This window comes from Salarias fasciatus, chromosome 15 (genome assembly GCF_902148845.1).
Source record: "Salarias fasciatus chromosome 15, fSalaFa1.1, whole genome shotgun sequence".
NCBI classification, from domain to species: Eukaryota; Metazoa; Chordata; class Actinopteri; order Blenniiformes; family Blenniidae; genus Salarias; species Salarias fasciatus.
In genome coordinates, this window is record NC_043759.1 from 10859130 (window position 1) to 10882230 (window position 23101).

General features: G+C 43.1%; 2 protein-coding genes across 2 annotated transcripts in view; both read left to right on the plus strand.

Annotated features, from left to right (window-relative positions):
- Window positions 1–23101, plus strand: part of cmtr1 (cap methyltransferase 1) — a 506633-nt gene that overhangs the window by 432215 nt on the left and 51317 nt on the right. The window lies entirely within an intron of this gene.
- Window positions 1758–23063, plus strand: LOC115402530 (potassium channel subfamily K member 2). Its single transcript, XM_030111100.1, has 7 exons — window positions 1758–1810; window positions 3167–3480; window positions 9207–9324; window positions 14637–14797; window positions 17068–17263; window positions 19229–19383; window positions 22693–23063. Coding segments are annotated over exons 1-7 (1302 nt in total). The 5' UTR covers window positions 1758–1809; the 3' UTR covers window positions 23050–23063.

A 23101-nucleotide genomic window follows, 5' to 3' on the forward strand; every position in this document is an offset into this window, starting at 1 on the left:
TTTCAGAGTTGTGGACTAAGGTGGAAGCCAGAGTGGATAAAAAGCATGAATAATTTAATTAAAGCAGTCACACTTATTTCTGAATTTGTCAGAGGCGTAATGGAGATAAATTTAAAGCATAAACTGTGCTTCAAAGCCAATAAGTTTAACTTTATATACAAGGCATGAGGATATTTTTTCAATGGATTTAAACTGCCACGAACAGTATATCTCATAATGTGGAAATATGAGGCGATCCAGCTTTCAGGACTGTCACTTGGTTTGAGAGCTGAGTGGCCTGGATGCGATGCAGTTTGAGTTCTGTGATCGGATTTCATCCTCCCACGCTCTGAGAAGGACTGAATTAACCTGAAATGCATATTTTTGGTTTGTGTTAGAAAAAATCTGACGAACTCCACGCAGGCACAGCATGCAAACGCCACACAGAAAAACACTGGTCTAAAATTAAATCGTGTCCTATGCAGTCCGAAAACCTGAATAATCTTCTGTTTCTGCAGCTGGACCTCATCTGTGCTGACATCGGGCAAAAGGCAAGGAACTGATCTAGAAGACAGCAGACAGAGTCATTCATGCACATCAAATAATTGGATGTATGTCTTTGGGAAATCTCAAAACATCCCAAAAAACATTATGAAGCGAGGATATTCACTGTGGGGAATGACTTCTAACCATTGCACCATCATAAGTCCCACCTGACTGATTGAGACACACTCCATTTAACCAAACTTCAGAACATGTCTGCCTCCTGTCACCCTCAGGCCCCCCTGTCCCCTGAGGACCAAGACCTGTGCCAAAGACCAGACTGGGATGTCACCAGTTTAAATCATTGCCCTGCCAAGGTCACCAGAGTCCATTTTCCCCCTCAGGCCATCAACAAGACAGAGCACAAAGGTCAGAACAGCCTGATTAACCAGGGAAATGTCACAAGGCTTCATTAGCAGTTCTCAACAAGGTGCCTTTGAATCAAATAAATTATGTATACAGCTCGAGTATTCTTCAGTTTCTCTCTGTGTGCACTGGAACAAAAACATTTAGAGCTGATCGGAGTCCACACAGCAGAAAAGAAAGGCCTTTAGAGGTGTTTCAGAGGAAATCTATATAGCTCAATTGTGTGCAGCTGGTCTTCCATAGTGTAAAAGCAGGATTTACAGGGCGACACGTGCGCTGAAATGAGACCGAAGCGCCATAACTAACGCTCAGCCATTGTTTCGTGAAGTATTGCTGCAGAGAAATCATCTGAAGTGCAGAACACTGCTCTCTCTCTCTCTCTCTCTCTCTCTCTCTCTCTCTCTCTCTCTCTCTCTCTCTCTCTCTCTCTCTCTCTCTCTCTCTCTCTCTCTCTCTCGCACTCACGCACTCCAGGAGCGCACTCAGTCCACTTTGGTTGCAGATGTTGGTGCGTCGCGGCGCATCCAGCGTGTCAGTCTGATGAAGCGCCTCCTCTGAGACAAACCTCCTTCCATCCTCCTAACCTCCACCATCCATCCCCCTCCAGACTTCCGTCCTTCTCTGGCACCGCGCGCGCAGGGGGACGCAAACTCTCCAAGCGCCTGCATGGATTTCATGGAAGCGACCTGCGCCCCCCGCTCCTTTTACGCACCGTCTTAGGGCGCATTTTGGCGGGGACGCGATGTCCTGGGTGGATTTCCTCCGGAGGCAGTGAAGAGGGTGAAGGGATCGCAGCTCGCCGGAGCCATGTGGGGAGCGGACACGTCCCTCCGCGGGAGCGCCGCCGCCGGGAGGGGACTCCACTAGGAGGGAGAGGAGGATCCTTCTGTGAGGAGACAAAGAGAGAAGAGATGGTAGAGAAGTAAGTGCGCTCAGAACAATTTTGCTCTGTGATTATGATCTAACAATTTAAATGCCGTGAAGTCTGCTTCAGGAGAGAACCGGTTTCCAAAAAAAAAGAAGAAAAAAAAACTATAGAAATCGTCCACTAAGACATTTTAAGAGTAGCTCTTAAAATTCTGACTTTACTTCGTTATTGTGCTCCAATAAACAGCCCTTGCTAGATTAAAACTGTCTCTTTCATTGTGAAATTTTATCATTTTGCACTCAGTGAAGAATCAATTCAGTCATATTTACGCATAATAAGAGTGAGCTAAGTGTTCCCCCCAGTTATCACTGAAAGACTCATAATAGCAAAGTAAACATGATTCCTAAAATCAGCAGATTATTACAGTTTACTATTCAGTCGGGGATCCTTTCTGGGCTGTTTACAGTAAAATTCTGGTCTCTGTTGTGATTATGTAATTACGTCTACAGTAGCAAGCTGTTTGGAAACAATTATGTGACGGAGTGTTTCATTTTTAATGAGTTTCCATTCAGTCACTGTGAGGATTTCTCCCCAAACCCACACACACACAAAAAAAGAAAAAACTGGTTTGTGTCTTAGTTACAGTCCTGTAGCCAGAGATTGGTTGTACATTGTGTGAAGCCAAGGTAATTGAGGTACGAATGGTATAAATAGTTGTTTTAATTATTAATTATATGCACCTTACTGGCATCTTTCTCATTTGGATCAATAATCAGATGAAACTCAGATGATTATCTAGAAAACTTCCCTCTCGTGTAGCAGATGTTAAAATGGAATCTTTTTCCATCCGAACCATCTGTGAAAAGGTGTGAAAGACATAAAGTGAACATCCATGAGAGAAGCTGACAAAAGGAGAGAAAAGGGAAGCCACCAGGGGGTTCAGGGTGGTATCAGGCAGCGCACATCTATCCGCACTCAGGTCGTCTTTTTCTCCGACTTTGCACAATTTCTGCACTAATGCATCCAAAGCACTTCACACCTCGACATCAGCTTCTGCTCCAGAGCGCTGACAACATCTGTGTCCCAGTGATAAGATGTCAGGAATGCAATGACCTGGAGAACAGGTGCCGTATGTTCGTGTGACAATATTCAAAGTGAGCAAAGGGATCATTTCCGTTTCCAGACATCCACTGATTAAAAGATGGGTAAATTACTGCAAACACGAAGCACAGTCTCGCCTGAAAAGTGGCTTGATTTCAGTAATATAATGGCGGCTATATGACAGTGAAAGGTAAAGCGGTTTGCAGAACTTTCTTCATCTCAAGATAGATACTGATCAGAGGTTAACAGTTACAGTATGTGATGAACGAGTGAGACATTGATCCACATTAATCAGTCCCATCCTCACAGTGGCTGCACCTGACCTTCTTGACCCAAAGTCTGCTGCAAACAACTCCAAGCCTCGCCTGTCCTTCTCCACAAAGCCGGTGGTGCTGACCCCCCCAGAGGATGAGTGTGACACCCGCACCACCGTCATGAGGTGGAAGACTGTGTCGGCCATCTTCTTCCTGGTGGTGCTGTACCTCATCATCGGGGCGACGGTGTTCAAGGCGCTGGAGCAGCCGCACGAGAGCAGGCAGAAACTGGCTATTCTGACTGAAAAACTGGAATTCTTGACGACGCACGCCTGCGTGAACTCGTCCGAGCTGGAGGATCTGGTCAAGGTGAGGAAAAGCTTCAGTCAGATCTATAATTCACACAGTGTTTGGGTTTTTTTTAATATCTGCAGGCCTTTGCTGGAGTGAAAACCACATCTATTTTTTTCAATATATGGTATGAGTTTAAATTTTTCTGCCTCAGAAATCACAAAATACGGTCTGGTTTCCCTCCAGAAGGATAAATGGCACATCAGCGCCTCATCTTTCATTTCGAGCCTGTAGATTTTTGACCCACAAGTCATCTATGTCAAAGAACAAATCAGCGTGTATTCAGCCATTCATTAATTTTCAACTGCTAAAAATGTCACCGACTGCATAAATACATCAGCATTGAGTGAGCAGTCGTCAAACAAGAGACACCGGCCGAACCCATGATTCTTCTTTTATGGATTAGTTGATTTTCACACCGAACTTGTCAGGTTTGATTAAAAGCTGCCTCTCTTGGGGAATCTATCGCTGGCATATTGCGCTTGTGCACGATGATTACTTCTTCAACGTGAAAGAACTGAAAGGCCCGTAAATCTGCGGGGATAAGTCATTTGTCCAACGCTGCTGATGTTGGCCCGCGCTGCAGTTCCCTCGAGTTAATGCAACGTGTGACCAGGGCCAGAGTGTTAAGACAGAATATACAAACATTAGGAATAAAATAAAGTAATCAAATGATCGGACATTTAAAGAGGAAACATTCATTTCAGTCCTTTCAGCCACTTGCTGATTGGACATGAGACATCTTTCTTAAGCAGGACAGTGTGACTTGATAAGCCATTGCCAGTAATTGGACAGTATAGAAAATCTATTACATTGAATGATCCCCGTATGCAGCATAGGAGTCTGTGTCTCGAGAAGAAAGGAGAATAATGACTTTCACCAGCGTAAAAGCACATATAATGCATCAGGAGAGGTGAACAGGGTTCAAGAAAGACCTCATCTGTGTCATGCTCATGTCTGAGTAGGAATACTGTCTGTGGCACTACATGGGTTTTTGACTGAAGTTTTATCAAGAAAGAGGATTTCTTTTAGAGGAACAGCTTAACAACATATCTTTATTGGCATAATAGCTTCTGATTTGCTTTTTTTCTACAGTTGCATCTTTGCAATCAAGATTATTGGTGCAATTTTTCTGTTGAATATAAATATTTTACCTTCGAATAGATTTCTCCAAGCGTATACTGTAGGATTTCATTTACTCATGTTGACAGTAATGAAATCTTGTTAGAGATGAAGCTGCGTCTCTGTAATGTACTGCAAATAATGAGACTCAGAATAGATCTATAAACAACATATTGGGTGTTGAATATCAGACATTTTTCAGTTGCGGCTTTGGTTGATGTTTGTGTCACATCTCTTAATATTCTCGCAGTCTGTAAACATCTGGAGAGAGAGGAGAGGGTTTTTAGTTTCTGAAAGAGGAACATTGTCTTGTTTTTGACTGCTACAGGATTGAAGCTGCTCAGTAGGATGACTGGATCCCCCTCCCCTCTGGTTTGCTTTCAATGATTTTAATGGTTTCCAGAATTCTGACACAGCTTTAAGTTTAAGCTGTGATTTGCAGAAAGTCAACTGTGTTGATTGATTTTCATTGACTCACTGGATATGTTAGTGAGTCCATGCCATGGTTTTCTGTATAGAATTATTCCTGCTGCCTGATGAGCGTCCAGTATTGCCTATTATTGTAATTTCTTTCATTTTTTTTGGTGGTTTAGCTGTTATATGCCTTGTTTATGAAATGATCTTTGAATTCCTCACTTCTGGATGAGCCTTGATCAATCACTTCTGGTCGACTGCGCCTCTATAATATCCTCCCACTGTTATGGCTTTACATGAATTAATCTATTTGTCTTCAGAAAGCTGAGCTTGTGCTTCAAAATAATGGCCGTGCTTGCAGTGGCTGGATGATCAATCACCGGAGACCACCCATCTCTCAGATTGACCGTCTGTCTTGTCAGAATGAAATGTGAGATTCTGGACAAAGGGAATCAGCAGCCTCATGAACATGAACCTGTTTCCTGCTCATATAACCGTGAGCGTTCCAGCACAGGTTTTCAAATGAAAGAACAGAAACTTCTTTTGTTTGCAAAGACAGATTGACACGTAAAATTAATTGTTTGTTTGTTTTCTTTCTATTTTTGCAGCGTATTGCACTTAGTTTGAGGTCCTCACTGTTGTCTTTCCTTACAAAATTAATAATCTGTTGAAGCCTGAGCATAAAGCCAAGAAGGTTTTAAGATAGACTGATATGACTTGAAGTGCTTCACCTCTTTAGGATCAGTGATTCTCAAAATGTGGGGCAGTTGAGAGCTTCAGGAGATCTTTCTAGGCTCAGAGAAATTCCTTTTCCCAGCTTTTAACCTCTTTAGTTTCTGATTCTGAATTTTCTCAAATGTGAAAAACAAGATTTATTCAGATAATAATTGAAACCACGCTGATGTCATTGGAGGCATCACCTTTTGGATAATTGATAAATAAAAACACAGTTTTTCCTCCAATTAAGAATTAATAGTGTAGTTTGCCTTTATATCTGTTTGAATGATGCTGGATAGGCCTGGTTGTGAGTCTCGGTTGGTTTATATTGGTTTCTAAAACAATCCGATTCAACATGACCTGATTGACACCCGTGCTGTTTACCTTCCTCTGGTCACAACTGGTCACCTGAACTGTGTGACCCGTGTTCCATTATGCACAGCCGTCGTCAGGTTTCCCTCTCAGTACAGGCGGCAGACCTGTCTTTCCACTGACCCAAATATTCATGACCCCAATGTTTTGCATCGGGGCGTTTTAGCTGTGAACATCAAAAACAAATTGGAAAATTAAACTAAATCAATTATTGCCTTCAGAAGCTGAGCTGAGGAAATCTCTGCTCGCTCCCTCTGGGGAACATTTGACGGCGCACGTTTGACTTTAAGACCATCAGGCTAATTGCGAGAGCAGCTTCCACGCGCTGTTGACTAAACATAAATCTTTCTTTTTGTGGTTTTTTTGCTGTCAAACGGCACGGGGCCCTCGAGGTCAGCCAGTTCAGCAGCAGTTCTCTCCTGATGATTTATTGATACACGTCATCAACACATGTGTCCACCTTTCACTTTTACCTTAATTATGTGTACAAACACACGTGTGCACGTTTGCGTGCGCCCATTGATCAAAAGCCAGTCAGCGGAGGGTTGAGGAGAGCTGTGCTCTCAAAGGAGTGATTAAATAAAGTTAAAAAGCCCTGGCGATTCAGTCTCTGCTGACGGGGTTTCTCAGTTCAGGGACGGGTCCTGTTGGTCTCCACATCATTATGTCTTATCTTCTGTTAGTTGGCTTATAAGTGAGCGCCACAGCAGTGAATTATTGTGCCTGTTTGGATGAGAATCAAAGGATCTGACTGAGCCGAGCCCGGTTGATTGTGTGATTTGCTAAATTATGTTTCTAGCGGCGCGGTGGATGAAGGACCTTATCTTTGAATCGACTCCTTTGTTTTATTAGGGAAATCATCATTCACAGAACAAATGAAAACACCACACCGCTGATGGACTTGCCTTATTGGCTGAATGCTTCTTTATCTTCAGCTGGTGCGTTATTAAATCTGCTCTTTGTTTGTGTTCTCACAAGCACTAAATAGACTGAAGGCTTCATGAAATATGATTAAAACATCTGACCCCCGGAGCTCGCTCACAATGTGTTCCTCCAGTCTGATACTCAAAAAGGCAATAAACCGATAAGGGGAAACAGCGGCGAGCCCAAAATATTACAGTTTCAGTCCTTGACACAAACAAAGTGAGCCGTAACATTCTAGTGGAAATACAGACAGCATAAAGTGCCCGAGGGTTCTGCAACTCGCAGTTTGAGAGAAAATGTTTGATTTACTTTTTCTCATTAGAATTGGAGACGTTTCTGTGTAGATTTTGAATGTGTTTGTCAGAATACGCAGAAAGACCTTTAAGACCTTGAATACAGGAGGCAGATGAGGAGGAGGTGGAGCGATCAAGGTCCTCCACTGCAGAACATCAGGTGCAGCCTACAGTGCCTGAAGCACTCCCACTAAAGAAAGCACAAAGACAGACAGACACAACAGGAAATGAGAAGACAACACAAATTCATCAGGAAAATGAGGAACAGACGGCACTGTAAACACACATAAGATTAAATGTTTAAAGGGTAAAAGAGGGTTGGGATGCCAGACAGTTCAACATCACCGCCAGAACATTTCATTAAATCGTTGTATTGTTTTTTCCTGTGTTCAAAATGTGCTCATTTCAAGCTGAAGTATTTTTTCCTAAAACTATTTTGAAAAGTGTTTGACACTTTTCTGTTAAATATTGAAAGATGGCCAAGTAAATGTGATTGCCAGAACCTCATCTGGAGAAATAAGACGTCTGTTATCTCAGTGAACTTCTTAAACACTTCAGATCACTTCAGAGATATTTTACATGACCTGCTGCTGATTCTGCACTGATTGGCCTCTCGTTTCATCTTAACTCTTGACTTGTTAATGTTCGTTCTTGATCCCTTTATTGCCACTACAGCAATCATTCGCCGCCACTTTTAAAAACTTCATCTTTTTCTGCCTTTTCACACAAATGAGAGTACTTTAATGAACACTCTTGTATGTTTGGACATTTCCTCTGACTACGACTATAAACTTTAAAAACGTTCCTATATATTGCTTCCCTGTTCTTTTTAAATAGCCTTGTGCTCCAGGAATCTTTTCTGGTTCCAATGAATGAAGGAGAGAGAAAAATCCCACATACACAGGGGGATGAAGGCTGCTGCACAGTGCAGTAAAGCTGTTGCATTTATTTATTTTGTTTTTGTTCACATCTGTTCTATAGCAGGGCCGTTTGCTCCCTTGACGTTTGAAGCTTTTCTATTTCATTTGTTTCAGTGATGGCGCTGTGGAGATGCCGAGACGCCGCTCGGCCCTTAAAGCCTTTTGTCTCCCTGGATTGAATTGCGGCGTTGCGTTGCATTAGCAGGGGTCTGTTTTTAAAAAGATCCTGTGAGATCCGTCGTGTTCAGCACTTAGAAGAAATTGACTTTTGTCTTACTCCATCCTTTGCAAGCAAGTCAGTTTTCTCTCTTGGATGTCTTCATATAGACAGTGCTATTAGCAAGAATTAAAGGGACCAAATGAACAAGTAGTGGTTGGTTAGATTCCCAGTTTCCCATTCTTTTTATTCTTCTCTCCAGTAGACGAGTTGTTCCTTTGTTGAAGTCAAACATGAGGCCATGGTGGAGATACGGAAAGCAGAAAGAGGAGTGTCATCATCTGATACTTGAATTATGGGAATAATTATTATGCTTGTAAATTTATGGTTTTTACAATGAATAATTAAGCACAGGCTGAGGCAGTGGTGTCACGCCCAAACTCACCATCTGGGCTTGTTTTCTGGTGCCTTTCAGCAGAGGAATGGAGGCAGTCAGCAGCACCCGCAGCAGTGGAAAGATTTGATTTTGACTGGAAATATTTCCATCCTACACATTCAATGAGACTGATCACAATAAGTACAACAAAAGCCATCGGATATTTCAGTGTCATGGATTTCACTGAGATGACAGATGCTCCACATTTCTTTCTTCAATAATTGGTTTTGGTTGGATGTTTGCATCTTTCGTCGTTTATTCCCCCAAGAACCTCGATGCACGCCGCTAACTTCCTGCTGCTTCTCAGCTCATGTAGCAAAAACACTCCCCAACGCTGTAGCATTGTGTGCTAATTTTTCATTTTTGATTTATTTGCTTTCTCCTTTTAGCAAGTGGTTTCTGCTGTTCGAGCAGGTGTGAACCCATCGGGAAATCTGTCCAATCAGACGAGCCTCTGGGACCTCAGCTCCTCCTTTTTCTTTGCTGGGACTGTTATCACCACCATAGGTAAGGAGACTTTTCAATTTGATTATTGAAACGTTTCATGATCACTCCTGCTTAGAGGGGAAAAAAAAAAGCAAATGAACTGTATAGAAAATGTTGATGGTGCAGCCACACATACGAATCAGTGCATTAGCAGTAACTGAACGGTAAGCAGATGCATACTGTCCGACGAAAGAGAACCATCGCAGCATGTTTTTAAGCATTTAGCATCATAGAAAATGATTGTACATCTCTTTATTAAAATCATCAATAATTTGGATCTATGGTGGACTACAGTTAAGTACCACTACTTCCTGAATTGCATAATCTCATTATCACTGGGATGAGCATCGATGAAATGTGAAACTCTTTATTATTAATCACAGCGGGATCAGAGATCCCTGACCTGACACTCAGAAACTCAACCCAGACACACACACACACACATACATACACAGTTGATTTTGACATTTTGCTGTATTTGTTCATTCGTATGCTGGGCTCCATCTTGCATTTCTCGCTCCCTCAGTAGAAAATCAAATTCTGAAATGAAACATGGCATTTTTAGCTTTTTTTTCCATCATGCATCAGCAGATTGCAATCTCCACCCAGTAGGGATATATTCAGATTTCAAAGGAAGGCTTGTGTTAAAAAAAACATTAGATTTAAGAAAAAAGGAGAAATTGGCAGTATAGACACATACATTTTAATATTTCCAAGATCCTTTTGAAGCATTTGCTATGAATGTCTTATATTCTGTGGCTGCTTCATGTGTTTGTTTTGAATATATGCATCCTTTTTGCTGCGGTGTGGGATTTCCTTTTGAGGAGTCATATTGACTCAGCGTTTCACCACTGATGTCTTGTGATTCATGAAAGTTTTTATGAGTCACTGTTGGAGGTGTCATTAAATGAGGCATTTCTTAAGAGGAATTTTGGAGTCAATCCACCATTAGATCACTCAGAATTCTCCATTCATGCTTAATCTGTTTACAAATGTAGCTTTTTGCAATGTTAAGGTAGAAGTGAAATGAAGTTTTTGGGAGAGAAAGTGTGCAACAATTACTTAAACAAAAGTAGGCAGGTGCGTAAATTTGGGCACCCTTGTTATTTTATTGATTGGAGTACCTTTAGCACTAATTGTTTGGATGCAAAGTTTCTTTGGTAAGCTCATTGACCCTTGACCTACATACACAGGTGAAGCCAATCTTGACAAAGGGTATTTCAGGGGGGCAGTTGGAAGTTGTTCTCCTTTTTGCATCTCCTCTGAAGAGAAGCAACATGGGAGTCTCAAAACAACTCTCAAATGACCTGAAAACAAAGATTGTTCAGCATCACGGTTTAGGGGAAGGATACAGAAAGCTAGCTCAGAGATTTAAGCTGTCAGGAACATAATGAGGAAATGTAAGACCACAGGCACAGTTGTAGTTGAGGCCTGGAGTGGCAGGCCAAAAAAAATCTCTAAGCAGAGGCGAAGGATGGCGAGAACGGTCAAACTCAACCCACAGACCAGCTTCAGAGACCTACAGCATGATCTTGCTGCAGATGGTGTCACTGTGCATCGTTCAACTATTCAACGCACTTTGCACAAAGAGACGCTGTATGGCAGAGTAATGCGGCGGAAGCCTTTTCTACTGAAGCACATTTGGACAAGCCAGCTTCATTTTGGAATAAGGTGCTGTGGACTGATGAATGTACAGCTGAGTTATTTGGACATAACAAGGGGCGATATGCATGGCGGTAGAAGAACACAGCATTCCAAGACAAACACTTGCGACCCACAGTAAAATTTGGTGGCGGTTCCTTCATGCTTGGGGGCTGTTCAAGTTGAAGGTCGCATGGATTCCAGTCAGTATCAGCAAATTCTTGCAACCATTGTTCAAAACTCAGTAACAAAGTTGACGTTGTGCCGGGGCTGGATACTTCAACGCGACAACGACCCGAAAAACTGCTCAAACTCTACTAAGGCATTCATGCAGAGGAACAACTACAGCATTCTGGACTGGCCATCTCGGTCCCCAGACCTGAATATTATTGAAAATCTGTGGTGTGATTTAAAGCGGGCTGTCCATGCTCGGAAACCATTAAACCTGACTGAACTGGAGATGTTTTGTAAAGAAGAATGGTCAAAAATACCTTCAGCCAGAATCCAGACCATCATTGGAGCTATAGGAAGCATTTAGAGGCTGTTATTTTTATATATATCTATACATGCCCGTACACATACCCATATATGCATACATACATATACACACATATAATCTGTATATTTACTGGATTCTCATGCACCATGTGCATTTTGCATTCCAGAAAATATTTTAATACTACGTTCAAAAAGTGCTTTGAAAAATTATCAAGAAACTTGAAACATCCACACATATGAAGCAAAACTGTATAAAATGTTTTTAAAAGGAGCCTTTAAGCACATTTTAATGTTTTTTTTAAGGACCATTCCTGTCAAAAAATTCTCTCAAATGTCTACAGAGGTTTAAGGATAAGGAAAGTTGATAATCAGAGAAGTGAAAGGGATGATTCAAACTGAAGCGTGGTTTTGTTTGGTTGTTTTCGGTTGATGGCAAAATGTCTCATCTTTGACTCTGCGGCAGAAACCTGTCGTCCTCTTTGTGGGTGTAAACAGGACATAATTGCTGCGTCGTCTGTCTGCAAATCACTTTTTCCAGATTAGTACGAAATGTTCCCTGGATTTGTGCCGCCGTGGAGAGAACTGTTGTTGCAGAGGACCTAGGGCTTGTCCAGATTCCTCATTGGGTTGAGGTGACCCGACTGATTGCAGTGGCAGCACGAGAAGCGTGGAGATCACGTATCTGGGGGAAAATTACCATGATGTCTAGTCCGTGTAAAGATGATGAGACATCAGCGTAATCCCTACGTGAGGAAGCGATGGAGTGCTGTTAGCAGCGCTTACAGAGCAGAGGAGCCTCTCCACAGCAAACACTGTTCTCTGTATACTTGCCGCTGCATCCCTGCTTGATCGATCCGGTTAGTCAATAGATGTTTCTGCATAAGACACAAAGAAGTCTCTCGAGGCAATTATTCCACTGCCTCCAGTCGTGAGTCCACATTTCCTCCAAGCTGTTGTGTCGCTCGGTCTGTTGAGAACACAGTGAGGGGAAACGGTTGTCCGGACGTGTCAGACGCAGCTCACGCCCACCGGCCCCTCAGGTTTTGCATCCTCCTCTGGCCCTGTTTATATCAGCAGGAGGCGGTTGAGCATGAATTCATATCCACGGATTGATTTGTCTGTGTGGAAGTCTTTAATTGGATATGCATTAATGACGCAAAGCAACCATAGAAACCCCCCCACCGGCTTTCATCCACCGTCTTCATCAAGGAAATGAGCTGAAGGGACTCTGTATCTGTTTTTTCTCTCCTGCTTCCTTTCCTCTCTCTCTCTCTCTCTCTCCGTCTCTCCCCTGGGAGTTAAAAGTGCAGTAATAATTAGTGTCACACTGTTCTTCTGCAGTGTGATTCCTTCCTTTTTTATTTTCTGCACTGAACACAGTTTAGCTCAGAGAAAGCACGGTTTACTGTGTCCTCCGCTGTTTTGTGGTCAGATCACTGGATCAGATGGTCCGTCTTTATGTGGAAGGTCAGTGTTGAAGTCCCAGCTGGAGCAGGCAGTGTGAAAACTGGGCGCAAGCTGCTATAACTTGCTGTGACATCGTTTGTATTAAAAAAAAAAAAAAAGGATTGTCTGAATCGACGATCGCCCTCGTTACTCACAAATACAAAACCAGCTGGAATCTAACTCATGCGTGTTACACTCTCATTTGTGTCTGGCATTAAGATAAAATTGTTGCAGTTTATAAAGAGCAATGATTCAGTTTAATTCAGAAAGACAATTCAAGTTGTTTTATTAGTTCGTTGTCTGTTGCGCAGGGTCACCCGGAGGTGTTCAGAAACAAATCGGCCGGCTGTTTCCTGTTAATCTAATCAGGGAATCACAGTGACTTGATGGATTTTTGCTTTAGTTGTTAAGCTGTTCAAATGTTTACCTGGAAGGTTATTAGAAGACGCCCTGCGGCTCCTATCCTGAGACAGACGACCGCATTAATGGAGTTCATTATCCAGGCGTCTCATTAAACCCTAAATAATGGAGCAGGTAGCGTGTGCTGCGGAGTGTGAGTCTGTACAGGAAACTTCACTGGAGTTTTCGCTGAACAGGATGTGGACTTTTTTGACTCTGAAATGTGTTGTAACCTGATGAGTGGTGAGAAAAGGTGATCAGACTCTGATAGACTCAGTGGAATCGTAGGTCGCTTCTGTTTGAACCATTTCACAGCTTCACCTTCACTACACTCTTTTTGAACATTATTCTGCACACAGGAAGACAGACTGGAGTTAAAGACATTCTTAATAAATCCTTTCAGGACAGGTTTGACATTGATTAAACACAAACTCACAACAAACAAGACTTAATGTCATTTGATTTCTTTATTCTGATGCACTTTTTTCATTAGATAAATGATAACACACTCTTTTATTCCATTCTTTCCTTATTCAGTCAACATGCCAAAGCTAATATCTCTCCTCACAAGCTTGATCCTGACGACCAATATTTATCTTTAAGCATAACAAATCTTAATTTTTTGAAGGCATGGATTATGTTTTCTAAATAAAGACATTAATACCCGCTCTCAGTCAAACTGCTGCTGTCCAGCGTCTTCCTCACACAGATCACCTGCCTCCCTGGCTTCTCTCCAGCTCTCCTCACGCTGCCTGCTTCTCGTACAGCCTGACATCCTGGCGGCTGTCCAGAGTGTCTGACATGATTTGAATGACTTGTAAATGACAGGGTGCAGCACCTGTAGCCGGTCTGTCCTCCCACCGTCAGAATGATTGCAACTACGCGACCCCACTATTTCAGACCAATTCCCACAGATCTTTCTCCGTCTCGAATCTTTCCATGAAAACGCGGCAGAGTCGTTTGCACGAGCGCTCCTCTGTCTGCTCAACACACCATTTGCTCTCGCACAAAGCGCTCCGCGCTGCCAACGTGGTCTCAGCAGTAAACTCTGGCATCGCGCACGGCACAGCAGTGCCGAGGCAGACGTGGCACGGCGAGCCTCCCCTCGCTAATTTATGCATGACAGCAAATGCAATGTAGATTTATGAGGTAAATACGCCCATCCGTTTAACATATTGTACATCTGGTTCTGATTAACATGTTACCTATTGTTTATGTTGAGTCGACAAACTAAGACCAAAAAAAAATTAAAGGGAAAACTCAAACGTATTTTTGACGCTTTGCCCTGTAGTAGAAATGTAAAACCTTTCAACAGGTGCATGTTTCTGTGCGTGTCGTCCTTCTCTCAGGATTTGGGAACATCTCTCCTCACACAGAAGGAGGCCGGATCTTCTGCATAATCTACGCTCTGCTGGGGATTCCCCTGTTCGGATTCCTGCTCGCCGGTGTCGGGGACCAGCTGGGGACTATTTTCGGAAAGGGCATCGCCAAAGTAGAGAAGATGATTGTGGTGAGTTTTTTACCGGCTTTGGTGTCTGAAAAATAAGACATGAACAAAGGAGGAGTGCAGCTTGTGGACAATAATACACAAAACCATGAGAGGCCGAGCCGAGGAGCGAAAGACGAGACGCAGGTCAGAGAAACTAATCATGTGAGGAGCAAACAGGGCAAGGGGAACATCACAGCCTGTAAATTTGACAGCAAACAGACACGTTTCACGGTGCGGCCGCTCTGACAGCGGACAGGGAGTCATTAAGTTATATTGCGGTGGCTGTAGTGCGAGGCACTGCAGCAGCAGATTCGCAGTCGTAAGTAAAAGATTTGCTTTTGCCTCAGACCTCAGCAGCCTGTACTTAACCGTGTGTGTGTGTGTGTGTGTGTGTGTGTGTGTGTGTGTGTGTGTGTGTGTGTGTGTGTGTGTGTGTGTGTGTGTGTGTGTGTGTGTGTTTGTGTGTGTGGATGCTGTTTCTGGGTTGCCATGTGAACAGACTCCTGGACTTCGATCTAAAATGCAGTGTGTTTCAATCCTGAAGTCAAACTCAGAAAATGACAGTTATTTTACAGAAAAAGAAGACATGGATTTATGATTCATTTCACCCCTTTTTTTTTTTATTTTTTTTTTTTTGGCTATGAAGGATTCACTTAAATGTGTGGAGGTTTTTTTTTTTTTTTTTCCCCTCAAATATTTAAATAGCACATCCACAGATGGGGAGCTGCAATTACGAAAGGCTCATTTAACACACTGCGAGCACGGCTGCATGTCACACATTGACTTTTCACATGTGCGAGCTTTTATACCCGCTCTCACAGTCGTGTAGGACGGGGCTGGAGGAAATAATAATAGACCGTAAAGGTCACGCTCAGTGATTAAAATGAATCTAAAAACACCTGCTGCATGCTGGTGTAGTGTGGAGGGATTGTGCAACACCAGCAAACGCACTCAGATTTTAAATATTTGTCGCTTTATTTGCGGTTTTTGGAATTAAAAGACCTGTCACTGTAACTTCAAAAGTGGAGATACTTTATGCTGCAGTTATGAAAAAAGGATTGCACAAAACGACATGTATTTTATCTGTTCTTGACTAAAACAGCAAAGCTAAGTATCAAACTTCACAAGACTTTCTTTATTTAGCTCTGGGTTGTCTCTTAAGTGCTGAACTTGGACAGTCAGCCTTGATTATAAATCAATAGAAGACATGTAGCAGATGATATATCAGGACGGGATGTATCTTAGTTGACAGATTATTGAAGCATTAGTGTGGCTTTCGTCTCTCGCTGGGAGATAAGAGTCCTTTTAAAGAGTCTGCCCTGTGCTCACATTGCAGACCTTGTCAGTATCGCAGTGAAAGCGCCAACAACAGGTTCATTAATAATATGATTCATTGATTTTCTTTCCTAAAAGAGGAAAGGCTCAAGCTAGAAAAGTGGGTGAACTGGAATCACATGAAAATTCTGAAGAATCAAATCATCTTCAAAATGCTCAGTTTTCTGTTTGCTCGGTTTTCAAGAGGAAACAGCAGGAATGTATTTGAACTGTATTTTACAGTACTGAGCTCCCGGCTTTGCATCGAGCCACAAGGACGTAAGACATCACAGGCACGGCGATCTGAGGTCTGTGTGCTCTTTGTACTCCCCCCTCAGAGGCAGGGCTCTTTGGGCTTACATAACTGGGAAGGAAAAGGGCAGCGATACACAGGGAAGCAGCGGGAAGCGGCCACCTCCAGTGGAAAGGCTGAAAACAGGCGTTTTCGTAGAATGTACAGTAACGCTGATGGACAGGAGGGACCCGGGGGCTGCCGTCTACTTGAACGTCACGTAGTTACAGCTGACTGCCTGTAAGTGTAAAGAATCAATCAGGATATCTGCTCCAGTGACTGCATGTGGGATGTCTGGTGAATAATTCATGTATGTGCGACCCGTGGCAGCTCGTCGGGGCCCGGGTGGGCGTACCATCTGACGCTGAAAGTTTCGCCATATGAAGTTTGCAGCTTGACGCCTGAGATGTTAGAAAACATTAAATGGATTCCAAGAAGGAGGTCGAAGAAAGTAACTCATGAAGGGGGGAAAAAAGTGAAAGCCTCTGGAGAAATAAAGCAGCTTCTTGTTGTTTTCATCCCTCTGTTAATCTCCTGAAATAAAGTAATAAATGGTGACATTGTCTCAGTGTTTGCATCCTCAAATAATCCAGTCAGATGTTTCCCTTTTATTTCCAATGTGAAATATTTTATTCTTCTGCCTGAGGTCATGGTCTGTCCTTTTTCTGTTCGATTCTCGGCACAGAAGTGGAAAGTCAGCCAGACGAAGATCCGCGTCATCTCCACGCTGATCTTCATCCTGTTCGGCTGCCTCATCTTCGTGGCCATGCCGGTGGTCATCTTCAAGCACATCGAGGGCTGGAGCACCCTGGAGTCCATCTACTTCGTGGTCATCACCCTCACCACCATCGGCTTCGGAGACTTTGTCGCTGGAGAGAAAGGTGATTTCCTTTTCGAGAGATTCTTCGGACTGGCCTCTCTTGAAAAGCCGTGCAGCAACAAATCTCCCACTGGGTTTCTATTATGGTCTGTGCTCCACTCAATGAAACACCCATTCTGCCCATTTAAAATCCCAGCGGTCTGCATCGCACCATTCAGAAACTGATTATCATTTTATCAGCAACTCACCAGGGCTAAATAACTTTTGATTGCTTATTTATAAACTAGTTGAAGCTAATTTGCGCCTCTCAGTTGACATCATGGGAAATCAACATTCAATCTCTTCAGTTCTTATTTGCTGTCGCATTATTCAGAACCTACTGATATAATTTCTATCTATAATTCACTCCGAAAACAAATTAGACATAAATTAACAAGCCTGGAAAGTTAAGTTATTTAACAATCAGTGTTTTTGGACACAGTGAACTATTCAGATGCAAATTAATGACTAAGGGAAACAGAAAATGAACATTTGAGATATATGTGCTGTGTTTTTACAATGTGTTTATATTTTGGTCCATTCTTCATTTATTATTCACTTACTTGAGTTGATCAAGAGAACTAATTGAGAGTGTGGCTCGTTTTGTTCCCTCCGCCTGGAATCTTCACGGTTTTATTTACTCATTGCCAAACTAGCCGTTTCTTTTTTTTTTTTTTTTTTTTTCCATAGACTGTATGTGTGTGCGTGCATGTGTGTGTGCATGTGTAGCAGGTGGCATTAGCTTGATTTGACCTGCTTGGCAGCGAACAAGGGAGAGGCAGATGGGAAAAATCACAAACACTTAGCTGCTAGATTAAACTTCCCTGAGCAGGGCTAATGATTATAGATTGGATTACAGCGCCGGCGCCAGCTCCCAATAGTTACAGTAAACTAATCATCCCGGACTCCTGTGAGTTAAACTGATGCGGGGATGAGTCGTTATCTAACTGTACCGAGAGGGACTGGCCGTGCTGCTGCACCCAGCAGATGTTATAGGAAGTTATGGGAAGGTGTAACATGTATTACTTAGAGCTGCCACAATGAGGGATGAGTGACTTTATACAAACATACAAAGCATTTTTGGCTTTATTGTGTCAATTCAGCCAAAGGAAGAAGGAAGGCCAATGAAAAAACACTTTATCAAGCTGCCAATAAGAACTTAGTTTGGTTATTATGTCCAAAATAAAGTTATGAAATCAAAAGAAAAGACTACAGTGGTGTAGTGGGTAAATTCGAGTCTGCCTGCTCTGCATGTGGAGGCTTCCTCTGGGTGCTCCTGTCTCTCTCCACCGCCCTAAAACGTGCTCGAGGTTAATTGGTAACTATATATTGCCCCCAGGTGTGAAAGTGAGTGTGTGTGATTCCCCGTCTCTCCGTGTTTTCCCCATTAAGGACCCGGCTGCCTGCCGTCTGTCGTAGCCGGTGAGGATCAGCTCCAGGATCCTGCAAAAAACCTAAAGTAGGATGAAGCGTTAGAGAAAATGAACGGAAGGATGGGGAAAGCAAAGCTGATACCCAGAATCGCAGATCGATACTGGTTCATTTATTGTCGGGGTTTGGAGGGGGGAAACACACATCCATTAAATGAACAGCATCATCTCGGTTAGAAGTGGCAGAAATGGCAATTTGTAGACACCAGCGGGGTATCAGGGCCAACTGGCACACATAATCAAATAATAGCATCTATCTGTGAACGAACGACCACAGCTGATAACATCTTGCTCAGTAAAGACGAGGCCTGGGCAATTTCATTTCTGCCTGCTAGTCTCGCCCCCTGGTATGTCTATATTTGAAACGTTTTTGACAAAGCAGTCTAAGTCTCCGTGCCAATTAAATCAGACTCAAATAGAACTAATAGGGCTACATAAACGCAACAAAAGGATGAACTTTAAAGACCCGTTCAGTCTCGCACGAAGACGGATAAAGCTTATAAGGACATAGCAGCCTTTTTTTTTTTAATAACCAACTCGCTTTGTCTCTTCTTCAGCTGGAAGTGCGGAGAGCTCGGAGAGTCTGGAATACCTGAACTACTACAAACCCGTGGTCTGGTTTTGGATCCTGGTGGGTCTGGCGTACTTTGCCGCAGTGCTCAGTATGATCGGGGACTGGTTCCGGGTTATCTCCAAGAAGACGAAAGAGGAGGTGAGAGGTCGCTCTGCGTTGTGTTTCACAGCAGTACGGTATTCTCTCTGAGAAGAACCACAGAAATAGAGCATAACAGATTGAAATCTTGCCTTGAGCTCACAATCACCTGTAAACGTTTAGTGCACAATGCACTTTTGAAAGCTCATTGACAATAACTCTGTGGTATTTACTCAAAAATTGAAGGCAGCAGCCTCACACTTCCCTTTATGAGGGTTTGTGAAGGGATTTCTGCAGAGCTTAAAGGGGCAAAGTGTACGATTTATGCTTCTGCTGTACTTTGGGTGGCAGTGTTCAGTCGCTTTGGGGAGTTTTGCGTATTTCTTGTTATTTTCAATGATGAATTGTGTAATCCTGCTTCATCAGGTCTCGTAGCAAACAGCTTCAGCCATTGTTGTGTTCTCCAGAAAATGTTTATCATTTTCATGCTGCTTTTTTGTCTTCTCTTTTCAAATTCACATTCACGAGCATCCCTCCAGTCCTCCTGTTGGTGTGTTAGTGTGTGATACATGCATGAGTGTGCCTTGAAGCACTCTTCATGCAGGATCTCAGTGATTCTCAAGATTACTGTTTTTGTGTTTCCTTTAATTCAAGATGATTCCTCCGTCTCCCACACGGGAACCCTGCCGATAAGATGTCATTCTATGGCAGGACTGTGAAGCGATAGCATATGTTAACGTCGTATTCAGAGCTTTGCATTTATATTGCTTGAGATGCAAACGGGTTAAAGCAGCGCTGCAGGCCGCCGGGCGGATCGCTCGATGAATGCTTTTAGCAGACGGAGCCCTGCTAAGCATGTGTTCTTTTGCTACATTAACAATATATATTTTCCTTTTCCACTGAAACAAAGCATCCCTGAACACCTCCTGTGTGGCTCCAGATGCTTTACACATTTTCACACCTGTGTCAGCAAAACATTGCTAGCTAGAGGGATGTTTTAGTTACTTCATAATACAAGAGACCCTCCTGTTTTTCCTGTTCACAAATCTGAAGTGACGGATCTCCTTCCTGACTCTCTTCTGTGAAGACTCGTACAAGAGGAGGAATAATGCGTGGTTTATTCATGGAGGTTAGCGTACTATGGGAGCCTCATCTCTGTGCACACGTGCCCTGTGGTGTGTGTGGTGTTACAGGTCCTGTGCGACCCTCTGCAGTGGAAATCCTCTACGGTTATAATTAGGTGTGCGGCTGTAGCCGCTGTGATCTGGGAAGGAAAGTACTTTACCACGAGAGACGCTCTCAAGCGTGAAGAAGGGCAACGAGAAAGCAGGAAGGGAAAGTCTGGGAGAAAAGCAGGGAGTGTTTTTTTTTGCTCTGGTTGTACACACACACACACACACACACACACACACACACACACACACACATACAGTCAAGAGTCATAAATTTCAATTTGAGAACCTTTCAAGTGCACCTCAGAGCTTAATAAATAAATTAATAAATCACTGAAGAGCCCGGAGACGGGGACCTCATGCGTCATAAAGGTGCGATCGATGATCCCTTCACTTCGGTTCCTGCCGCATTTTAAATAAACAAGCACACCGCTGCTCGCAGATACAGTCCACAGTCTAACAAGCTTGTGGCACTGGGTCGTACACCACCGGACCACCAGAAACATCATCTCTTATTTATTGCTTCAGGCTCCTGCTCTGCACTTCTTTAGAAAGAAAATCCCAACAGGCTGCTGGGTAAGAACCAGTCAGGTTTTCCTGGAGTCTTTTAAGAGAAAGAGCTCCCTGAAAAATGTGATCTCTACTAGTTTTGATAAACGCCTCTAATCAAAGACGACTTAACTTTCATTTGTTGCTCCAAATCTTCAGTCTGACGCTGAATTTCATGTCACCACCTCCCATTCACAAACATGGTCTCCACATCCACAGTTAGCTCTGAAAATAATGGACGGAGGTTATGGAATTCCTTCATGTGTGTCACTAATTAGAAAGCAGAGAAACATGTGAGGAGGAACGCTTGAGGGAAGAGCAGCTAACCAGCGAAGAGATATTAATGGATGTGGCATTTACCCTCACAAAAGTGAACTTCATTAATTATTGGGCAGCCGCCGCCGCATAGAAGTTCAGGTGTATTAACCTGCTGTGTCTGACGACGAACACGATCAAAAACAAAGCTACGGTCTCTGTGTTCTCCTGGGGATGTTTTAGAGTGATTCAAAGAACTACATCTTTTTTTTTTTTACATTCAAAATTGTAAATAAGTAATGTCAGTGTCAGAGGTGTGTAGTCACATCCTACATTCGCTCCGTTTATTCTTTATATTTGAGTAAGATTTGAATACATTCAGTAGTTTTAAAGTAACATGCTTTTTGCTTTTACTTTGAGTACAGTCCTGAAGAAGGAAAAGACTTTTAGCTTTGCTTTTGACAGAAACACACTGAAATAAGAGATATTCTCACATGGGTTTCCACATAATTGCTTTCTAATTATAATTTATTCAAAGTATGTCTTCTCTGTGTGGAATTTAATTCATGTTTCATCTAGCTACAATCAAATTATACTTTTAAATGTCGAAAATCATTCGTCTTCCACAAGCAATGGTACAAACATGACAAAAAAAAAAAAAAACCCTGACAAGATATGTTATATAACCTCCAAATATATAGTTCAGTCACAGGCTTGAGTTATTTTGAAGTTCCAGGCTCCCGTATTGTTCTCCAGCTACTACGAACCGGAGAACAACCAGCCTCCGAGCCAAGAGCTGCCTTCCTGACAGCCTCCCAACACAACACATCGATATCAGTGACACATTCACAGTGCACTGTAAATCACAGCTTTGACAGCAGAAAAGGCACAACGGCAACATTTCAAACCTTTCTCAATAATTCGACAGACAGACGTCAGGCGTGTTTACTAGATTTCACCAGGGAAAAGGACGACCTGGCGCCCAAGTCGGCCGAATGTTGAGATATTTATACAGTAAATGACATATTTTTTAAGTACTCAACCCAGTTGTTAACCTATTGTTCATGTTCCCATTTCCCTTGCTAGTGGTGTAGTGGGTCCTCCAGCTTCCTCCCACAGTCCAAAAACATGCTTTTGAAGTTAAACAGCGACTAAAATTTCTCTTTGGTGTGGACGTTCGAGTGTTTGACCCTCCATTTTTTGTGACTTGTGGATAAGGTGTTATAGAACAAGATTAAAACAGGAAATGGTGACAAAATTCAAGTTGTATTCTCTATACATCTAACTTCAATACTGCTTTAGATACTGATGTATGATTTCTACCGAATGTAAGCGAAGGAAGCGTCTTACGTTGACCCACCTGTGGATATCACTCCTCACTCTGTCGTTGCAGGTCGGGGAGTTTCGCGCACACGCGGCCGAGTGGACGGCGAACGTGTCGGCGGAGTTCAAAGAGACGCGCAGGAGGCTCAGCGTCGACATCTACGACAAGTTCCAGCGCGCCGCGTCCATCAAGCGGAAGCTGTCGTCCGAGCTGGGAATCAACGCTTCCATCAACCAGGAAATGACCCCTGGCAAGAGGACGCTGTCAGCCAACCTGTTCGAGGACAGAGAGGCTTCCGCCAACCTGACTCTGTCCCTCAGCCCCGTCCCCGGAGCGCTGGCCCGGAACGGCAGCCTCTACCTGAACGGCCTCAGCCCGGACTACGCTGACCGCCGGGAGATCGCCATCATCGAAAACCTCAAGTGAGGATAAGATTGAGGACTGAGTGCGTCTCGGATAAAGACTTAAAAGATCACGG

Bases quoted from the DNA above. Each gene is read 5' to 3' on its own strand.
- LOC115402530 (XM_030111100.1), top strand. The intron at 9,325-14,636 runs GTAAGGAGACTT...TCCTTCTCTCAG, and splicing joins GACTGTTATCACCACCATAG to GATTTGGGAACATCTCTCCT. The intron at 14,798-17,067 runs GTGAGTTTTTTA...TTCTCGGCACAG, and splicing joins AAGTAGAGAAGATGATTGTG to AAGTGGAAAGTCAGCCAGAC.